The sequence below is a fragment of the Pteropus alecto genome, unplaced genomic scaffold (assembly GCF_000325575.1).
Source record: "Pteropus alecto unplaced genomic scaffold, ASM32557v1 scaffold58, whole genome shotgun sequence".
Taxonomy (NCBI): Eukaryota; Metazoa; Chordata; class Mammalia; order Chiroptera; family Pteropodidae; genus Pteropus; species Pteropus alecto.
Window position 1 is genome coordinate 235,500 of NW_006441950.1, and position 18,737 is coordinate 254,236.

At 41.5% G+C, this 18,737-nt stretch overlaps 1 protein-coding gene and 1 non-coding gene across 8 annotated transcripts in view; both read left to right on the plus strand.

The window, feature by feature from the left end:
• Window positions 1–984: 984 nt before the first annotated feature.
• On the plus strand, window positions 985–1,103 carry LOC112485460. The gene has a single exon (XR_003048448.1). It is a non-coding gene; the product is annotated as a 5S ribosomal RNA (ribosomal RNA).
• Window positions 1,104–12,166: 11,063 nt separating this feature from the next.
• The window catches only part of DUSP22 (dual specificity phosphatase 22), a 57,312-nt gene continuing 50,741 nt past the window's right edge, over window positions 12,167–18,737 (plus strand). For 4 of the 7 annotated variants that reach the window (XM_006918858.3, XM_015594822.2, XM_015594821.2 and 1 more), the window contains exon 1: window positions 12,167–12,707. In XM_006918858.3, coding sequence (XP_006918920.1) covers window positions 12,687–12,707 — 21 coding nt within the window. In that variant the 5' untranslated portion in view covers window positions 12,167–12,686. The remainder of the gene's footprint in view (window positions 12,708–18,737) is intronic. The other 3 variants (XR_003048447.1, XM_006918857.3, XM_015594824.2) reach the window with 1 other exon arrangement.

The following is an 18,737-nucleotide window of genomic DNA, read 5'->3' on the forward strand; positions in this document are numbered from 1 at the left end:
GCTCTACCAGTTGGATTTAAGAGCTGTTGACTTTTTCTGGCCTTTATGCTCAATATTATTTTCTATTGCTGACAATATGACTGAAATATGATTTATAAGTAGATCACGTCATTAACCAGTGTTCAGTTGGGAAATTTGAGATATACTATGACCACATTTATTCTACACTCAGCAATTTTATCTTCTTTGGGACATTCCTTTGTTTTATTTTTGGTACTCCATCAGCTCTTTCTGGAAGACTCTGTCTTATTTATCTTTTGCTGTTACCTTCCCATCTCCCAATGCCTATTTTAGCACTTCATGCAAAATTAGAACTCAATAACTGCTTGTTTAAAAAATTATTAAAATAACATGCTTCTAACTATGACCTAATCATGATAGTATTTGCTTAATTTTCATAACAAATGCAGGAAAAACTATCATTTTTAGAACAGTCAATATATTGTAACTTATGCTATAAGATACTTAACAAAAATTGTCATCATTGGGTTTTCTGCATTTTCTTGTGTACTTGGCTCTATATTTTCTTCCTGGATAACCCAGAGGCATCTGAAGCTCAGCATGTCCAGATAGCAACCATCATTTTCCCATGAATCCTGTTCCTCCTCCTGTGTTTCCAGACTGTGAATGACACCACCATCCATGCAGTTTCCCAAGCTAGGAACTTGGGAGTAACCCTTTTATTTCTCTCCTTCCCACTTCCAACATTCAATTAGTCTTCAAGTCCTATGAATTCTTTCTTATCCCTTTCCCTCAACCAGCCTTCTTCCCTCCATCCTCACTGCCAATCTTTATTTAAGGCCTTTATTATTTTTCACCTAGATTTCTGCAAAGACCTTTTAAGATTTCCCCATCTTCAGTCTCACCTAGAATATGACATTTTCTGCAAGGCCCTCAAAATGTTCATCAACTATATGATGATGAAAGGAGATTTGACTTTGGATGGCGAACACACAATGCAATATACAGATGATGTATTATAGAGTCTATGGCCATGCCACCCTGAAAACGCCTAATCCCATCTGATCTCGGAAGCTAAGCAGGGTCAGGCCTGGATAGTACTTGGATGGGAGACCACCTAGGAAGACCAGGTGCTGTAGGCATAAAAAAAAAGAAGATGTATTATAAAACTGCATACTTGAAACCTATATAATTATATTAGCCAATGTCACCCCAATAAATTTAATAAATAAAATAAAAATCCTTCAAAACTCCCCAATTCTTTGAGAAAGTGTCCAAACTTCTTGGCATGGTATATGAGAATGTCTTTCATCTGGCTCTGCCTCCTTTCTACTCACGTCTTGCCTTTCCACTCTTTGCATTCTATACTCCCACCTTGGTAAACCACTTCATATCCCCGAACATGTGACAGTCTCTGTTGCCAAAATGCTTTTGCCTTTGTGTCTATAACATCCTCTTTTGAAACTATCCTTTATCCAGGCTTTACCATCTGGCTGATGACTATACTCTCTGGGATGCAAACTGAACTGGTGGCTTTTGAGCCAGGCAGGCCTGAGCATGAAAGCTGGCTTAGCCATTTGAACAACCTCTTTGAACCTAATTTTCTTATCTGTAAAAAGGGGACATTAAGACTGACCTTCCAAGATTGCTAGCAAGAAATAGAAATAATAATTAAAAGGGGTTTAGTAGTGAAAACAATAACAATACCATATATAGCTCTTATTATGGCCTAAGTAGGATTCTGGGTGCTTTATTTATATTAATTCAGTATTCCAGATTCAATTCAAGAGTCACATCCTCCATGTAGCTTTCTTGATTTCTCAAGACTTCATGAGATGTCTTAATCCCTGCCTCCCTGAATCCACTCTTATCATTCTTTGTCCTCTCAGTGAGCTGGGAGACTACAGATATGGAATGCATCACTTGGGCAACTTTTCTGGCTTCCATGTGGGTTTTGGCTTTTGAGTGAGAACAGAGGGCAGTTGGTGAGATCGGCCAGAGCATCTCTTTCTCCTAGCCTCCATGATCACGTCACGTTTCTGGCAGTGGCAGCTTCTTTCTATTAGTTTGCAAGGGCTACTGCTGTAACAAAGTACCACAGACTGGGCCAATAACATCTGTTATTTCTTTAAACAACAGAAAATTATTGTCTAACAGTTCTGGAAACTGGAAGTTCAAGACAAAGTTATCAGCAAGGTTGTTTTTTTCTGAGGCCTCTCTCCTTGACTTGTGTCTTCTCCCTGTGTTTTCCCTCTGTCTGTGTCCTAATTTCCTCTTTTTATAAGGACACAAGTCAGGTTGGTGTCCACCCCAATGACTTCATTTTACCTTAATTATCTCTGAAAAGACCCTATCTCCAAATACAGTCATGCTCTTAGGTATTGGGGATTAGGACTACAACCTATGAATTTTGGAGGACATGATTAAACCCATAACACTCCGCTCCAGTCACATGGCCCACTGCCATGGCTTCAGCCTCTAGTGGGCTCCAATCAATCTATTCTTCCTCTACCCACTTCAGGCCTAGGGATGGCAACAGCTTCCCACTATAGTAGTTTCCTGCTGGTCAGCAGTTACTTTGGGTTTTCTCAATCCTAACACACCTTTCATGAGGTAATTCCTCATTTCAATGACCTGAACTATCTGACTGAATTTAGTTTCCTGCTCAGATACTGGTATAATATCTTCTCTGTGAGTTCCCTTAGCCACTTCTCTCTCCTGTCCCCAATGCTTAGCATACAGTATGGCAACTGTCTGACTTCATGAAACTACAAGTTCCTCAGGGATGAAAACCATGCTTTTTTACTTTAGTATCTTTAAGACTTTGCCTGATATCTGGTGTATAGTAGGTGTTCAATGTTTGTAGTACAATTTAATCATTGACTAATGCTCCCCTTGCCCTACGTTCCCTCTATCACCTTCTTTTCAGTCTCACTTCTAGACTATGAAAATAGCATCCTAGTGGATCTCATTGTTACCCATCTCTTCTGCCTTCAGTACTAATGTCAGTTTAATCTTCCTAATAACCAATCCTCAGAGAGATGTAGTATTTAAGACATCCACACTCAGCCTTAACCTCCCTTCAATTTCTCATGGTCCCACTAGGCCCATCACCATCACTTACTTTCCAGCCTGAAACATACCACTGCTGCCAGCTTTTGTGTCACATACCTTCCTCCAGCTGAAGTAGTTGTTGCCTTCCTTGCCTTTGGTTAGAATCTTATCCATCCATCTCAGGATGGATAGTCAAAATATTACTATATCATGGCTCCTGATGCACCCAAACAAAAGCAGCTTGGAATTGGAGCAGTTTTTAAAGTCTTGAGGGATTTAAACTATACTGAGGGTTAACCTTCTAGTTGCTAGATAGTGGGAAGGTGGGAGTAATCCCAGAGGAAGGGCTTAGGTAATGATGGCAGAACCCTGGAATAGCACATATTTTCTGATCCTGCTTATCTATAGCCTTAATAAAATCATTTAATATTTTGGTGCCTCAGTGCCTCATCTAGAATCTTACGATCTTCAAAATTGCTTCAACTTTTGTAGCTCAATTTTCTTCAATATATGCTAAATTTTATTTGCTGATTTAGCTCATTACTAACCATCTATCTCCTGAGGCCAAGTTTTCTTCAAAAAATGCAAGCGAAAAGGTTCCCCTTCACAAGGCTGAATATTTCTCAAATATATATGTACGTATATCTATGTATGTATATGTATATGTATATGTATATGTATATGTATATGTATGTGTATGTGTATGTGTATGTGTATGTGTGTATATGTATATACACACACACATGCATGTATATACACATATATACATGCATGCATGTATTCATTTGTATTTATTTGCAGCGTCTCTAAAGTTCAAAGCTTCCCTTGAAAATGGTGAGAATCTGTGAGAATTCCATAAAGGGCAAGGAGAGTGGGTGGGGATGGTGAGAGGTAGGAAGCCACGAAAAGCCCTTTTGGCTTACAAGCAAGAGCACATTCTGGCACCACCCTTATTATGTCTAGGAATAAGGTACATGTATCATTTCCTACTTCACCACCCTTCTGGAAATGATACTTTATGAACCAAGAGTTCCAAAATGTGGTATTGAGACAGGTCAGTCTTATGTTCCTGGTTCTAAATAGCCAAAATTGTCCTTCAAACACACGAGCGTGTGTTTGAAATGAACTTGCATACTAGAAATACAGAAATGTAAGGATGCCTATTTTTACAGAAAAGAAGAACCAGCTGAGATAGTTCTACGAGTGCCCTTCTCAAACCTCCCAAAGCAAGTCTTACAAACTCATAGTACACCACATTACATGGAAATTATTTATGTATAAGTCCCTCTTTACCACTGACATAAATACATGTGAGTTAAGTGTGGGAGAAGTTTTGTTTTTATTTCTGTATCTTCAGCTTTTGGAACAATACCCAGAACATAATAAGCTTTCAACATTGATTGAATGAATAAAAAAGCCACCTCAATGCTTGGAGATGGGGAATGTGTACAAGGACATCCAAGACCATGTTACCTGGAGAGTAGTAACTAAGCTGAGGGTCAGTAGGCAGTGAGTGGATTTATAATGAGAAAGAAGATGATTAATTAATGTATTCGTATACTCAAACCCTCCACTTTATAAAATCTAACCACGTTTAGGAGACTGTCCATGTCCTTTTAAATAAGTACTCACTCTCAAGCATTGTGATCTCTTCAATTTAATATTACAAGGAAAATATATTAGGCTTTCATGGTTATTATGAGATAGTTTCTAGGAAGAATATTCAACTATGACTTCTTTGGAGACAAAGCAAACTGTATTTTACTTCTAAAAGAAATATTGACATTGAAGTTTCTTCAGCCAATATTTCCCTTTTGGAAAGTATCAATTGCCCACTATAAACCTCTAGGAGAGAATAGTCCCTACTTTGTGTACAGGGCAGGTGAAAACTGCCTGGCTCTGACCAATAACGGGAGGCATCTGCTCCTTTTCAACATTTCACACATAGAACTATTTTTAAATAAAAAGGAAGGTGCTTAAATGATAATTAAGTATTTTTCTAATTTAAAAATTACATATTTCCCCTCAAACATTGTAATCGCTCTAGAATAACAAGCTGTCCTGGATTGTTCAGGATTGATAGGCTTCCTGGGACATAGGACTTTCAGTTTTAAAACCAAGGAAATCCTGGGCAAACTGGGACAGTCTGGCACCACACATAATAGATGCTTCATACGAAGTCAAAGAACCTTCCTTTTATGTAGCGACCAAATATCTTAGAAATAAGAAATCCTACAAAATTAAAAAGACTAGAAAGTGGCTGATGCCAGCATAAACTATACATAAACTATATAGGGAATAGGTAACATAAACTATATAGGGAATAGGTAAACAGGGATAAGGGATTATTACCTTAATTCTGTGAAACTGTTACACTTAATTGATAACTAGAAGAGAGCATAGTCTGTTTCAAAGTAGTTCTGCTGACCTCTTTCTTAGACATTTTGCTTCTGCAGCCCTATCTATGATAGTTAGATGTAATCCTGGCAATCAGAATCAACAATTACACTGACTCAGAAGTTCTAGAATGGTTATTACTCAAGGAAAAAAGAACACACATACCTATACTAAAAAGAAGCTTCATACAACGGCTTGAGTAAAATAACCACAATGCAGAGAGCTTCCTGCCTCATTTGCTTAATTGTTATGACTGCAACAAAAATAGTGATATTTTTAAAGCAAAAGATCATCTTCAATTGAACATATTTTAAAATGCATTGCAATAAGGAAAGATGTCCACATATCACACTGTCTTATATATCTGTCTTTCTACCCATCCACGTACCTGCTCACCTGTTGGGCTACCAGACAAAACCTTGACAAGCAGGAGGGGCAACTGTCATTTAAAAGTCACCAGTTTTTCTGTCTGTAGAGATAGAGATCTCATATGCCTTCAAGACAAACTGTGACTTTGGTAGGAGAAAAAGCACCTTCATTAACACTTTAATTACCAGAGAGTTAACATAAGCACTCCCTTGTATTTTGGAGCAGAAGTGGGGAGACTCAAATAGAAACGTTTTTAGGTTGAGACACTGTTCAAGTCTGTACAGTATGAAAGTTATGCATCAGTGGATCAGGGCAAGCTTTGGGCTCAGACTTTCTTGCCCTTTTTTAGAGGTTAATAGGTATTTGAAATGTGAAAGAAATATACCCTAACTTCCTGTGAATTGAATATACCTTTTGCTGTAATCACTTGATCCTCTTTGCAGGTGTTCTTGTGTTAGTCATAGTTTGCATGGATCTGAAGAGAAGCTCTGTATATAAAGGGTATGACAAAGATGCTAAAAAGTACAAGCCAACTGGCATTTAAAGGGTACCAGTCTGAATAATGCCATGTGGCTTTGGGTGAGATGGTTTGTCTGGACAGGGGTAGGTCGTCTCCTGCAGACCAGTGAGAAAATACAAGTGGTCTGCTGTGTATAAGAAAGAAATGATCCTGGTCTGTCATCTAGCCTGAGAAGCACTTTATTTATGATGGCTCTCTCATAATTCACAGGGTTTTAATGATAAATAATTAATTGAAATAATGATAAATATTAACAAATGTAAAACCCAACAGAGTGTTAAACGATGACACCATTATGTCATATGAAATGGACTTCCCCTCTCACAAATGAAATTTCTCTTGGGACATTCCATTCTCTGAGGAAACCACCTTCTCCCTGCAGACCCCTACCTAGACATTTTTAAATGTCTTCAAATCTAGTTTAATTTCAGCTTTACATAAAAGGGTGAAAGACAAACAAAACTAACCAACACAAAGGTCTTCACTAGAGAAGAACTCTAAAGGAACATTTAGTAGCTGGGTATTAGGTTCTCTAAGAGGGGCTACTTTTGCCCAATCATTTCTCAGAGCTGGGACTTCCCTTGCCATTTTCTCTTATGTCTTCAATTCTGGGCTGCCCCTGGCCCTTGCAGGCATTTAAAGAAGCAGAAGTGTGCCTCTCAGAGAGCAGCTGGCCATGCAGGCATGGTAAATACGGACCAATGGGATCCTCCATCAAGGGATACTTAGGGACTATCCCACTCTCCACTAGATTGCCGACCATGTGGTCACTTTGAGTAGGGTTTTATAAAGATTTGGAGACCACAAACATGGTACTATATAGAAGGCAACTGGTAAGGGCTCCTGGGTGTGTCTCTTCGTATCTAAGGTAAGTTAGTGTAAAAAAGCAAGGGCCAAATTGTATTTTATACCAGTCCTGTCAGATCCAGATGAAAAAGATGTTATTGTACTGAGTCTAAAAAGACACTGGTGGCTCAGATTTTGGCAGCTATTTTGAGCTGGGATCATCGACCATAAAAAAAGTTTTGTTTTTTTTTTAAACAATGAAGTTTTAAAGGGCCTGTTTGCTACCTCATAGACCTTCCTTGGCAAAAATAGGGAAGTACATAGGTCAAGTCAAATCATTCCAGACAAGGAAAATAACCACAGCCAACCTACAAGATGGATGTTCATAAACCACTAATGATTTCTTAACCAAAGTTCAAAGAACAACATGATGTCAAGGGCAGAGCTACAGAAAGTATTGGGCTCTGCCAACTACAGCTATGGCTGCAAATCAAGGGGCAGAATACAGCAATATATGAAAGTACTGTGTGCAAAGATTTTCTCTCTACCCCTTTACCGCCCCCCCCCACCGCTCCTCTCTCTCACCAGGGTGCACTGCATCAGTTTAAAACACAAAGGGCAATAGGACTTTAATCACTCCTAGATGACAGAGCCATCTCATATGGAAATTGCATTGCTCTAAAAAAGTAAAGACAGGTAGATGCGATATTCATTATCTGGCATATAAAAGATGAATTATTGGTGAACCCTACTCGTGGATAAATGCAGCAACCTCCCAGTTGTGTTTTCTCTCCTTAATCAACAAATAACTGAACATTTCCCCACATAGTACAAACTATTTTAGGTGCCGTATACTAAGGCTGATGACAACTGGCCCTGCCCTAATGAAGCTTGCAACTTTGGAAAGAAAGTATACTGACAATACACAGGCATACATGTTATGACCTGTAGGCTGACAATAGTGTCACCTTCCACCCAATTTTTAGGAACTAGGGCTCTGTCTTATTTCCCTTTGCCTAATATTTTGTTCTATAGTCTGTTCAATATCTCCATTCCTCCCAGACTGGCTTTGCCTCTGCCAACCCTCCCAAAAATTCTACATGCAACAGACTTTGCTGACTCCCAACCACATGCCTGCTAGCATTTTCCATTCGCTTCCTCCCAGATTCTCTAACCCCATCTCTCTGCCCTGCTTACTTAACTAGATATCCATTCTTCTTGCTCTGCTCTGACCCCACATTCTCCAGATGCCTACGCTTTGAGATTTTAGCTCCTCATACTTCATTAGTAGAAATTGGAACAGGAAATCAAGTTCATAATCAGAAGACTGCTTGGAGGGCTGGAAATCAGTGGCCTTTTAATGGAATGGAGGAATAGAGATATTGAACAGACTATGGAACAAAATATTAGGCAAAGGGAAATAAGACAGAGCCCTAGTTCCTAAAATTGGGTGGAAGGTGACACTAATGTCAGCCTACAGATCATAACATGTAGCCTGTGTATTGTCAGTATACCTTCTTTCCAAAGTTGCAAGCTTCATTAGGGCAGGGCCAGTTGTCATCAGCCTTAGTATACAGCACCTAAATCTTCAAGGCTGAGATTATTGAGGGCCCCATCCTTGTGGTCGGGCTTCTCTGCATGGCCTGAAGCAGTCAACTCGGTACTTTCTTTCTAGAGAGTTCTGGAGAAACAGGAGATGCTCGTGCTTTTGCTTTGGTGGTTCTAGACTCCACCTTTTTTCTTCTTTCCACAATTTATTAGGTTTTACCTTTCTTTTACTTTCAGTCATCCTTTGGCTAGATTAGCTCCTCATTTTAACTTCTTGTTCTTAATTTGTTCTTATTGGACAGTGCGGCCTAAGACTTCTGCAGAGAACTAACATTATCTATTAATGTAGACTTAACTGGTTGTCGAGTGAGAAAAAGAGAAGGAAGGAATGACAGAGAGAAAGAGAGATTTCATCTCTAAAAGATCTCATCCCTGTGGCTCCGTTGTACATGTAATAGTGGCAGGAGGTGCATTTTGCTCTCCAAGGGCTGGGGACATTCCTGATTGTCATGACTGAGGTAGTATTACTGGGACATAGTAGTAGAGGCCACGAATACTGCTAAATATTCTATAATGCATAGGGCAGACCTACAACAACAAAAATTATCCAGCCCCATATGTCAGCAGTACTGGGGGTTGAGAATCTCTGGATTATAGTATGTTCAAAAGGCCAAGGAACATTACATAACTACTTCTCACTTGGGCAGAAGTTTATCTCAATTCTGTGAAATTATCAATAACACCCCTAATGATCTGGCTGACTCTAATGGTGTATGGAGCAGCTGGCTCACATAACTGATAGACCATTCCTCACTGTACACACATGAAGGCTTAATTGTTTGGGAGTTGTTGTCAAAATTTGTGGTGTTGGGTGTGTTGAGAGACAGAAAAATGGCAGGCAGAAAAGTAAAAGTAAAAATCTTACATGGAGTGAAATTCTACTAGACATATCATGCCTTAAAATATTTTATGAGTGAGAGAATGCAAATAATAGATTCTTTTTTAGATGTGAAGCATTGCCAGCTTTGTCTAGGAGTTTCCTTCCTTCTTTCCGTAATCAGGAGATACAGAGAATAAAAGAAAGAAGAAAAGAAGGAGCTTGGAAATGGGCAGGCCATCTGTTCAGCATGAGAGCTTCAGCTCTGAGGTTGTGTGCTTTGAAAAGAGAGAATACCAGGACATATTGCCAAATAGAATCAGACTTTCTCTTTTCCTTTTTAGTCATAGAAATGCAAGATGTGACAAATTGATAATTACTGTTATGATGGAGAGAGGTGGAGTTAGGTTCTAGGACAGGATGGAGGGGAGTGCAGGGAGATAGCCTTTTATGGAGAATCCTACCTGCCCCCCTCCTCCCCACCACACACACAATTTTAAAAATCTGACACGGCTTCTTATGTTAATGGTCTCCTCTTTTCTCATTTAACCAAAAATGAAAGAAAAATTGAGAATCTGAAATCTGAAACTGAGAATCTGGGCATGTGGATCTTACAGGCCCATACTGAATGAAAGCCAGAGTGCCAGTCTTGACTGTTAGGAGATAGCCATGGCAAGTTTGGAGCCTTGGAGAGATTGTTAAGCAGATGATCTGAGCTAGAGAAATAAGTTTACAAGAAAAGCATGAGTAAGGACATGTTCCAAATGACAGAAGAAAAATTGGATGTTTGTCATTTATGGGCAAATACCAACTTATAAACTGGTTGTGTTCTCAAACTGACTACAACAATGACACAATTAGAGTGGAGGGAAACAGGAGTAGTTCATTGATTGCTGGATAGGACCTTTAAAAATTCATAGTCCAATACTTATTTTAAGGAGGAATAAATGGTTCAGAAAAGTTGAGCATCTTGCCCAAGATCACTCTGAGACTTAGGAACAATGGTTGGTCTGGGATTCCCCAGGCAATCCTCTAACCAAGCTGTGTTGTCTATAAGCAGTAAGGTAGGAAAAATAATGATGGTGAGGAGCAAAAGGGCAAGAGAAGGACTGCCAAGGTGACTGGGAAGAGGGAAGGAAAAAAGGAAGTGAAAGTGGTAGGGAAGGAGCACACCAAAAGCCAGGGGCAGGAAGGGTGATGCCTGATCTGGGTCTTATTTGACCTATAGTAGACAATTTGGGTACACTTTGAGTGGGAGCTTCTTACATGTGGAGGTTTGGTACCTGTCATAGCCCAGAAGATATGGTATACAAGGAGAGAAATAACCAAGATGTAGTCTACAAGTTTTCAAAATGTCAGCATTCCTCAGAACCCGACTGCTATCTCCTCAGCCCCCTGAAATCATTAATTTATTCAACAAATATTTACCAAACCCCTATCTTGTGCCAGGTACTGCTCCAGGCTATGTGACTATAGTAGTGAATAAGACAGGCAAGGTCTGTTTCCTCTGGAGTTTGCTTTCTAGTGAGACAGATAAAAAGTAAGCAAATAAGTATAATAATGTCTGATCATGTTAAGTGCTATGAAGAAAATAATAGAGTTAACATGATAGTTACTGGAGAATCTACTTTAGATTGGGTGTTCAGGAAAAGCCTCCTTGAGGTGACACTTGGCGACATGCAAAGAGCTAGGGATTGAGATATCTAGGTAGAGAGCACAACCTACACAAAGGCCCAAGAGCATGATGAAGTCTGGTAGGTTCAAGGAACACACAAAAAGCCAATGTGGCTTTTGCAACTTGATGAGTAAGGAGTAGATGAAATGAGGTCATGGGTGCACGGGTGAGCTCAGCTGTATTACATTGACACATGTGTTCATTTAACAAATATTTACTAAGCACCTACTATGCACAGAGCGTTGATGAGGATATAAAAATGAAACTCAGAAACCTCTATCGCAAGGATTCTGTCTCCAGTCACGAGTTTATTAAAGATGATGGAATACTCAAAACTGCTACAGGTTAGAAAATGTTCTATTCCAGACAGAATCACAATGTAGACATCACTATACTGCTTAGCAAAGATAGGGGCTTTCCAGAAGTAATTATATCAACACACCCAAGTGCCTACCAGATGCCAGTTTATAATTTAAAGAAGGGAACACACTAGACGTCCAAAGCCAAGGCATGAGGTCTGAAATCCGGCCATCTGCTCCCTCCTCCAGAGTAGGGAGGTAGGGTCATTCCAGAGATGAGTAACTGATCCCACCTTTCCTCACCGGGTGAGCCTTCTCGGTCTTCGTGGGTGGGGGAGGACCACAGGAATCCCCCCACCCCAGCCTAAATCTGTCGCCTTCAGAAAACCCGGGCACGGAGCCGCGGTGATTAGCACCTGATTCACCGAAGGAGTCAAGGCAGGGCGGTGACTGCTCGTAACAGCACCCTGCCCCCACTGCCCGAGTCGCCCCAGGGGAAAAGGCCTGCGGGAGTTTTGGTGACTCTGACTTTCCGGGAGCGAGCCCTCCCGACACGCCACCGCTGGCGCGGGGAGAGCCTGAGCGACCCCCTTGGCCTCGGCCTCGGCCCCGGCCCCGCCCCCGCACGGCTTTGGAACGCGCAGGCGGCTCGCGCGGCGCGTGCGCTCTCGGCCCCCGGCCCGACCACTGGGCGTCAGTAGTTCGCGCCTTCTCTTCAACGCGGACACCTAGGAGCCCTGTTCCTCACCCACCCCTGTACCCAGCTGCCGGGGAGCCCTGGTCTGCGCTCCTTTTCCCCGCGTGACAGCGGAGGAGCGGTGGTCACGCGGCAAGGCGCCAGGGGCCCGACTACAAGTCCCAGGAACCGGCAGGGGAGGGGCGCGCGGGACTCACGCGGGGAGTTCACGGGCAAAGCGAGACCATTTCCCGGCAAGGACGTCGCAGCCCTGCCCGGCTCGAGCCAGGAAGTCCGCGGCGGAGAAGCGGAAAACCCTATCGTCCGTGCCGGGTTCCCTGTAGCAAGCCTAGTCGCCCGGACCTCCCCGATTGTCGTTGTTGTTAATACTGCGAGCACGAAATTCCTCCCCAGCGCCTCCTCCCCTCCCGCCCCACCTGCTCCTCCCCCTCCTGTTTGCAACACGCCATTAGGGAGCCTGCGACCTCATTGCCAAAGTTCTTAAGAGCTCGCATTCGGTCACCATGGGGAATGGGATGAACAAGGTAACGTGTCTTTCTTTCCTCTGTGCTGTCTTTTCCTCCACTTTTCAGCCTTCCCTCCGGCTGGTGTTTGCTGGGCAACGAAAACCAACTGACGGTCGCCCTGTCCTCGCTCCTCCACCTGCCTCACTGGCGTCCCATTCTCCGCGACTTTAACGTAGGGAGGGAGGGGCGACATATCTGGAGCCGTTACCGTTAAGTCTGTGTTTTTGAGGCGCCCCCCTCCAGGCCCCCTGCCGGCTTCCGGGTAACCAGCCTCCCGCCGCCAACTCTGCCAGCCGCTGTGTTTTGCGGCTAAGAACAAGCCGTGCCCTTTAAAAGCGTTGACAGTTGTTCTGCCGAGACGTCGGCAGAGCTTAGAGCACTGTGGTTTCTTCTTTTTCTCCCCTCCCTTTCACTCCCAAATGGGGCTCTTGACGCGTCACCACCCACATTAGTAAACTGAAGTAATAAGGGTCTTCTGTAGTTTCCTCTTTCTCCCCAGATTTTTTTTTTTTTTTTCGGTGTGCACAGATTAAGTTTTGCTTGTGGAGAGGGAAGTTGACAGAGGCCTAAGTCCTAAGGTGTTCTTAAGTACCTGGGTTGGGGGATTGGGGTGAAGGAAGAGATTCAAAGCTGATATATACTGGGTTCTGTGGCTTCTGCAACAAGGGCAACCTTTTGCTCTCTTTGTCTCTGTTCAGCTCCCCCTCCCACCCCCCACCCGCCACTCCTTGTTTCTCCGGAACCTCCTGCCCCCTTTCCTAGGCTGTGGAATAGTCTTCTGTCTTTCCTGTCACTGGAAAATACCAGATTCCAGCTCTAGCAGTTGAAAATTGCCTGGGATGTCGTGTGTTCATGTCAACCACAAGGCTAAGGATTTTGTGATCTGGTACTGCTGATTTAAAGGACAGACTTATAAAACTTAAAAAGCCCTCAACGAAGACAAGTTCACAGGTCTTTGAAATGGTCCTGGATCAGAGGTTAGCTTTTGTTCTTCTGTTTGTCCTCCTCCATTGAATTCTACTTACCCACAGCTCCACATACATTCAACTTTCATATTTGGTGGATATAACAATGTGGCTTTCTCTTTTGATTAGTGGTGGGGTCAGCAGTTATTTGATTCTTGGAGTGTTAGGTCCAGTAGGGAGTAGTTGGAGTCGAGATGAGAAAGTGGTAGTCCTGTGTACTTAACTCTTCACCTGTCCATGTTGTGTTTCTTGTGTCCTGTAGACCCAATTTATGAAAGAGCTATTGTGTGTTTTGGGTCTGCACACCTGAGAATTTTTGGTAATCAGAATTGTATTCATTGTGTGGGGGGTGTTTTTGTAAGGAGTGAGGGTGTGGTGGGGTAGTGATCAAGTTTGGAAACAGATTGTCTTTCGGATAAATACTTGCATTATGTCCCGGTTAGTACTGGAATCCATCAGCACCATGAGCCTTCTGTTTTTTAAATAAAAGCTAGTTTCACAAGTTTGTGGACTCTGCCTTCCCATTACCTGTGGTCCTACTTCAGCTTTTCTTTGATTCTTTCTGCAGTTTTTCCACTTAAATTGTTTGTTCTTCAGCTTTTTCAGCGTTTAATTTATGTAATTTATATTATAATTCAAAGAACATATTTCAGAATACAAATGATTGCCTAAGGGTTCAAAATTAATTTTAGCCTTTTCTGTAAAAACAGTCATACTCATGTCATAATTTTACTTTTCAAAGAAAGTAATAAATTTCTTGATGACATTATCCTGACCATCTTGTATTGTAAATAGAACCACTATTTCCAATGTAAAGATGGAAAAACATGTGTACAGACAAATTTAGAGATGTCATTAATTCAACAAATATTTATTGTGTACTTACTATTAGGTGCTATGCTAGTTTAGGGAATGGGGTGAGAGTACAGTGCAAATGACACAAAGTTCCTTTACAGAACCTTCAGTATAGACCAGCAATTGCCAAATAGAAATATGTGAGCCATATATTTAATTAAAATTTTCTAGTAGGTACATTAAAAAAGTAAAAAGAAACAGGTCAAATTAATTTTAGTAATAGATTTTATTTAACTGAAATGTATTCAGAATATTGTCATTTCAGCATGTAACCAATATATAAAATTATTTGTTGAATGGTACTTTTTTTTTGTACTAAGCCTTCAAAGTCTGGTCTGTATTTTATACTTAAATCACATCTCATTTGAGATTAGCCACATTTAAGTACTCAGCCACTGTAGCTAATGGCTATTGTATTACACAACGTGGGTGTGGGTGTGGGTGTGTGTGTGTGTGTGAGAGAGAGAGAGAGAGAGAGAGAGAGAGAGAGAGAGAGAGAGAGGGAGGGGGAGGGAGGGACTTGGGAGGGAGAGAGAGGGAGAGGGAGGGATTTGGGAGGGAGAGGGAGGGACTGGGGAGGGAGAGAGGGAGAGGGAAAAAGAGAGGGGGGAGACAGAGACAGACACACAGACAGTCGCACAGACACACAAACCACAAGCTGGGGAGAAGTGGAGGCTCCAGAGGATAAGACAAGGCAATTTCAGGAGAGCAGGTTAGTAGGTGTGATTCAGTCCAGGCCTAGGATCTTGCTGGTGTAAAGATGATTAAGCTGAGGTCAGAATGAATTGCTCAAAGGTCAGCAGCAAAGTGGATTGCTGGAAGCCAGAAATTAAAAGCCTTGACTACAATTTGTTCACATATTACTGTGTGACTTGAAACTAGGCTTCATATTTTTCCCATCTGTAAAAAAAGAACAGTTGATTTACAGAATCAGTGGAATTATTATAAAGTGCTTTTCTAAGAATATTTATAAATAAGAATGTAAAATGCCCTTTAACAACAATTTTCAGTATGTGTGTACTGAGGTTACTGGGACAAGATTTTGTTTCAGTCTTGCTCAAGTTGATCATCCTTGACAAAAGAAAACTTATGTACTAGATAATGCAGATTCCATTCTGACTGCTTTGATTATAGCAGTTTTTATTTATATTTCATGCCATCATGGGGGATCTTACCATACATTCTAGTCTCCTATGGGACACTGTCATGCCCATCTCAGGTGTATACAGTATGTTACACAGAGACTATAAAGGAAAAAGCTTCTGTATTCTGGCCAATTGAAGATGATGAGCAAACAGAGAACACAGCAGTTGTGATCTGTTATATTTTGAACCTCATGTTCCTGCAGTTTATAAAATCTAAGCCTCACTCTAGCCTTAGAAGGTCAGTCTGTATTATCCTCTGTGAACAGATTGGAAAATGGAGTCTTGGAGAGATTAAGTAGCATGACTAAGGTCCTAATGCTAGGAAGTGGCAGAGCTGGATTTGGAACCCAGTTCCCACTGATTTTGAAGATAGTAGAAGTTTTTACTTTGAGCTAGGATGCCAGTTCGTCTCAAGTGAATTCTCAAGTAAAAGACACTGAAAAATAACCTGAAAAAGCTCCCCAGAGTTCCAAATTGCAAAATAGGAAAAGCACCTCCTCTATTCCTTCATGTTTGACATTGATAGGAGGGAAAGGCAACCAACTAAAACTATCATTTCATAGCTTTTTGTGCCATTCCAAAATAGATTGAACTACCCGAAATTATATCACTAAGGAGCTTATGATATGCTAGGGAATGTTTTGAGACTTTACCACATAGAACTCATATGATCCTCACAACAACCCCATAAAATAGGTACTGCTATTTTCATCCCTGTTTTATAGATGAGATGCACAGAGATTAAGTGATGGGCCCAAAGTCACCCATTTGGCAGAGTCAGAACCCAAAGCGAGGTGATCTGATTCATAGCCATAATGCAGAGTGCCTCATTATACTGCTCAAAAGATCAGTTCAGTGAATGTCTCTAGTAGGATTAGGGTTAAACCTAAAAGGGCTATTGCATGCAAATGTCACATTTCTGTGGAGCCTTTGAAAACTCTTAAGTGACCCAAAGTTCTCTCAGTGTCTAAATATCCAAATTTTGGGGGGGAGGGTCTATAAGGAAAATTATCATTGTCATCTTATTAGTCTTAAGTACTACAATACCACATTAAAAACAAAAATCTAGTCTCTAACCAAGCATCATGTCAGAGAAATCTGCCCCAGATGCTTCTCCATGTGCATGTTTTTATCTTGATCAACCTGAAATAATGACCCAGAAGTGAGCTATAGTGTTACCATTCTAGGGTAGGATATGAAGACCCTCTGGCTTTGATGTCTTTGCCCCCACTGCCAGGGTTATTTCAATTCCTCCAGCACCCTGCTGCCCAGCCTGGTGGCCTCTTCCTCACTTGCTGCTCTGTGTTCTCTGAAAGCATTCTTCCTGGTGGAAATGGATGCTGTCCTAGTAGTTCATGGGAAACTTCCTCATGATAATGAGAGGCAAACACTTCAATTGGTGCATTGCTTTTTCATTAGAAGCCCACTGTTGTGAAAGAAAGAGTGGTGGGGCTATCAGAAAGCTTGATGTGAGGTTTCTCTACCACTCCGATGCTTCCTGCTGTGATCTTGAACAAGTCACTTAATGTTTCTGAGCTTCAATTTCTTTATCACCCTCAATTCACAGGGATGGTGACTAGCTTATCTAGTGTCCTTATTTGCTCTACGATGAGTATAATGATACCTCCCCTAGTTGCTACTTAGATTCTTGAGAGAAGCAAGTGAATGTATTAGAAGACGTCTTTGCAAACCGTAAAGTGCAAATTTGCACTGTTAATAGTGTTCTTGGATATGTCACGTCATAGATATAGTGGTGGCATCTGCCTTGGATATGGTTGACACCTGTTTTAGAATGGCTCTTTCTCCTTAGGAAGATAAAGGAGTGTAGTTGAGAAAGGAGTATAGTTCAAGGGGGAAAGAGCAAGGAGAGTATGCCTCCTAAGCATAAGACTAGGGTTTCTCAGCCTTTGCAGTATTGACAGCTTAGGCTGTATCATTCTTTGTTGTGGGGGCCGACCCGTGCATTGTTGGAGGTTTAGCGATATCCCGGGTCTCCAACCACAGGATGCCAGTAATCCCCCTCCCCCATTATGAAAACCAGAAATGTGTCCAGGTATTGCCAGATGTCCCATGGAGGGCAAAATCATCCACTGGTCTAGGGTTTGTCACTCAGAAGCTCCTGAGGCCTGTGTGATCGTTAATCTGAAACTAAATCATTCTCAAAAGGCACAAGAGGTCCTAAAAGATTGAGAATCACTGTTTTAGTGTGGTAAGGATCTAGAAGGTCAGATATCCTTGTGCTGGTGCATGCTGCTGTTTCCACATGGCAGCACCTAACTTGGCTGCCTTCATAATTCATTCATCTGTTCGTTCACCCACTCATCAAATTATGTTATTGAATACCTGCGATTGTCAGAGCACTTTCCTAGGTCTTGTTGTGGGAAATAAATATGAAAGACAAGAAGATCCTGCTGCCCACATTGGTCCCAGGCAGCTTACAGAGAAATCCTTCAATGGGAGATGAGCATACTGTGAGAGGCACAGCTGTACAGCTGCAGCTGTGGAGCTGATGGACAGATGGCTCCATGAAGATGGTCTCCCTGTCTTCTCTACACCACCCCCTGAATATTTTCTCAACATTACAGTTTTATTTCATATTGAAAGAACAGATGTTTAAGGCATCTAAGTGCATAGAAGAGTATTCCTTAGATTCTCTCTTTTATAAACTGCATACTTGTTAAGTTCATTGCCAAATGGCATTAAGAAATCTATGACTTTTAACCCTCCAAGGAATCCACCAAAGTTCTCCCCTTCGCTCCTGGCTTCAAAACTCAGAAAGTTCTTTCTGACCTAGGGAGAATTAGCAGCCCCATTACCTTGTACTGCTGCTTGATCAGGAATTTTCTCTTATATCTGTTTGGATGGTGGTGTCTTAGATTCCATGGCATCAGGAAATACTAAGAGAAATGTTTAAAAAGTAAACTGAAGATATTTCTTGCCTTAGAAGCAGTATCTTTTTGTGCTTACGTGCTTTTTTTGGTGGCTAAGGATTTTATTTTATGTATTTCTGTATGGCCAGTGTTAGTAAAGTGTGAGAGTGAAGGATATTGATCAAGAGGAGCCATCAACCATGGATTATCTTT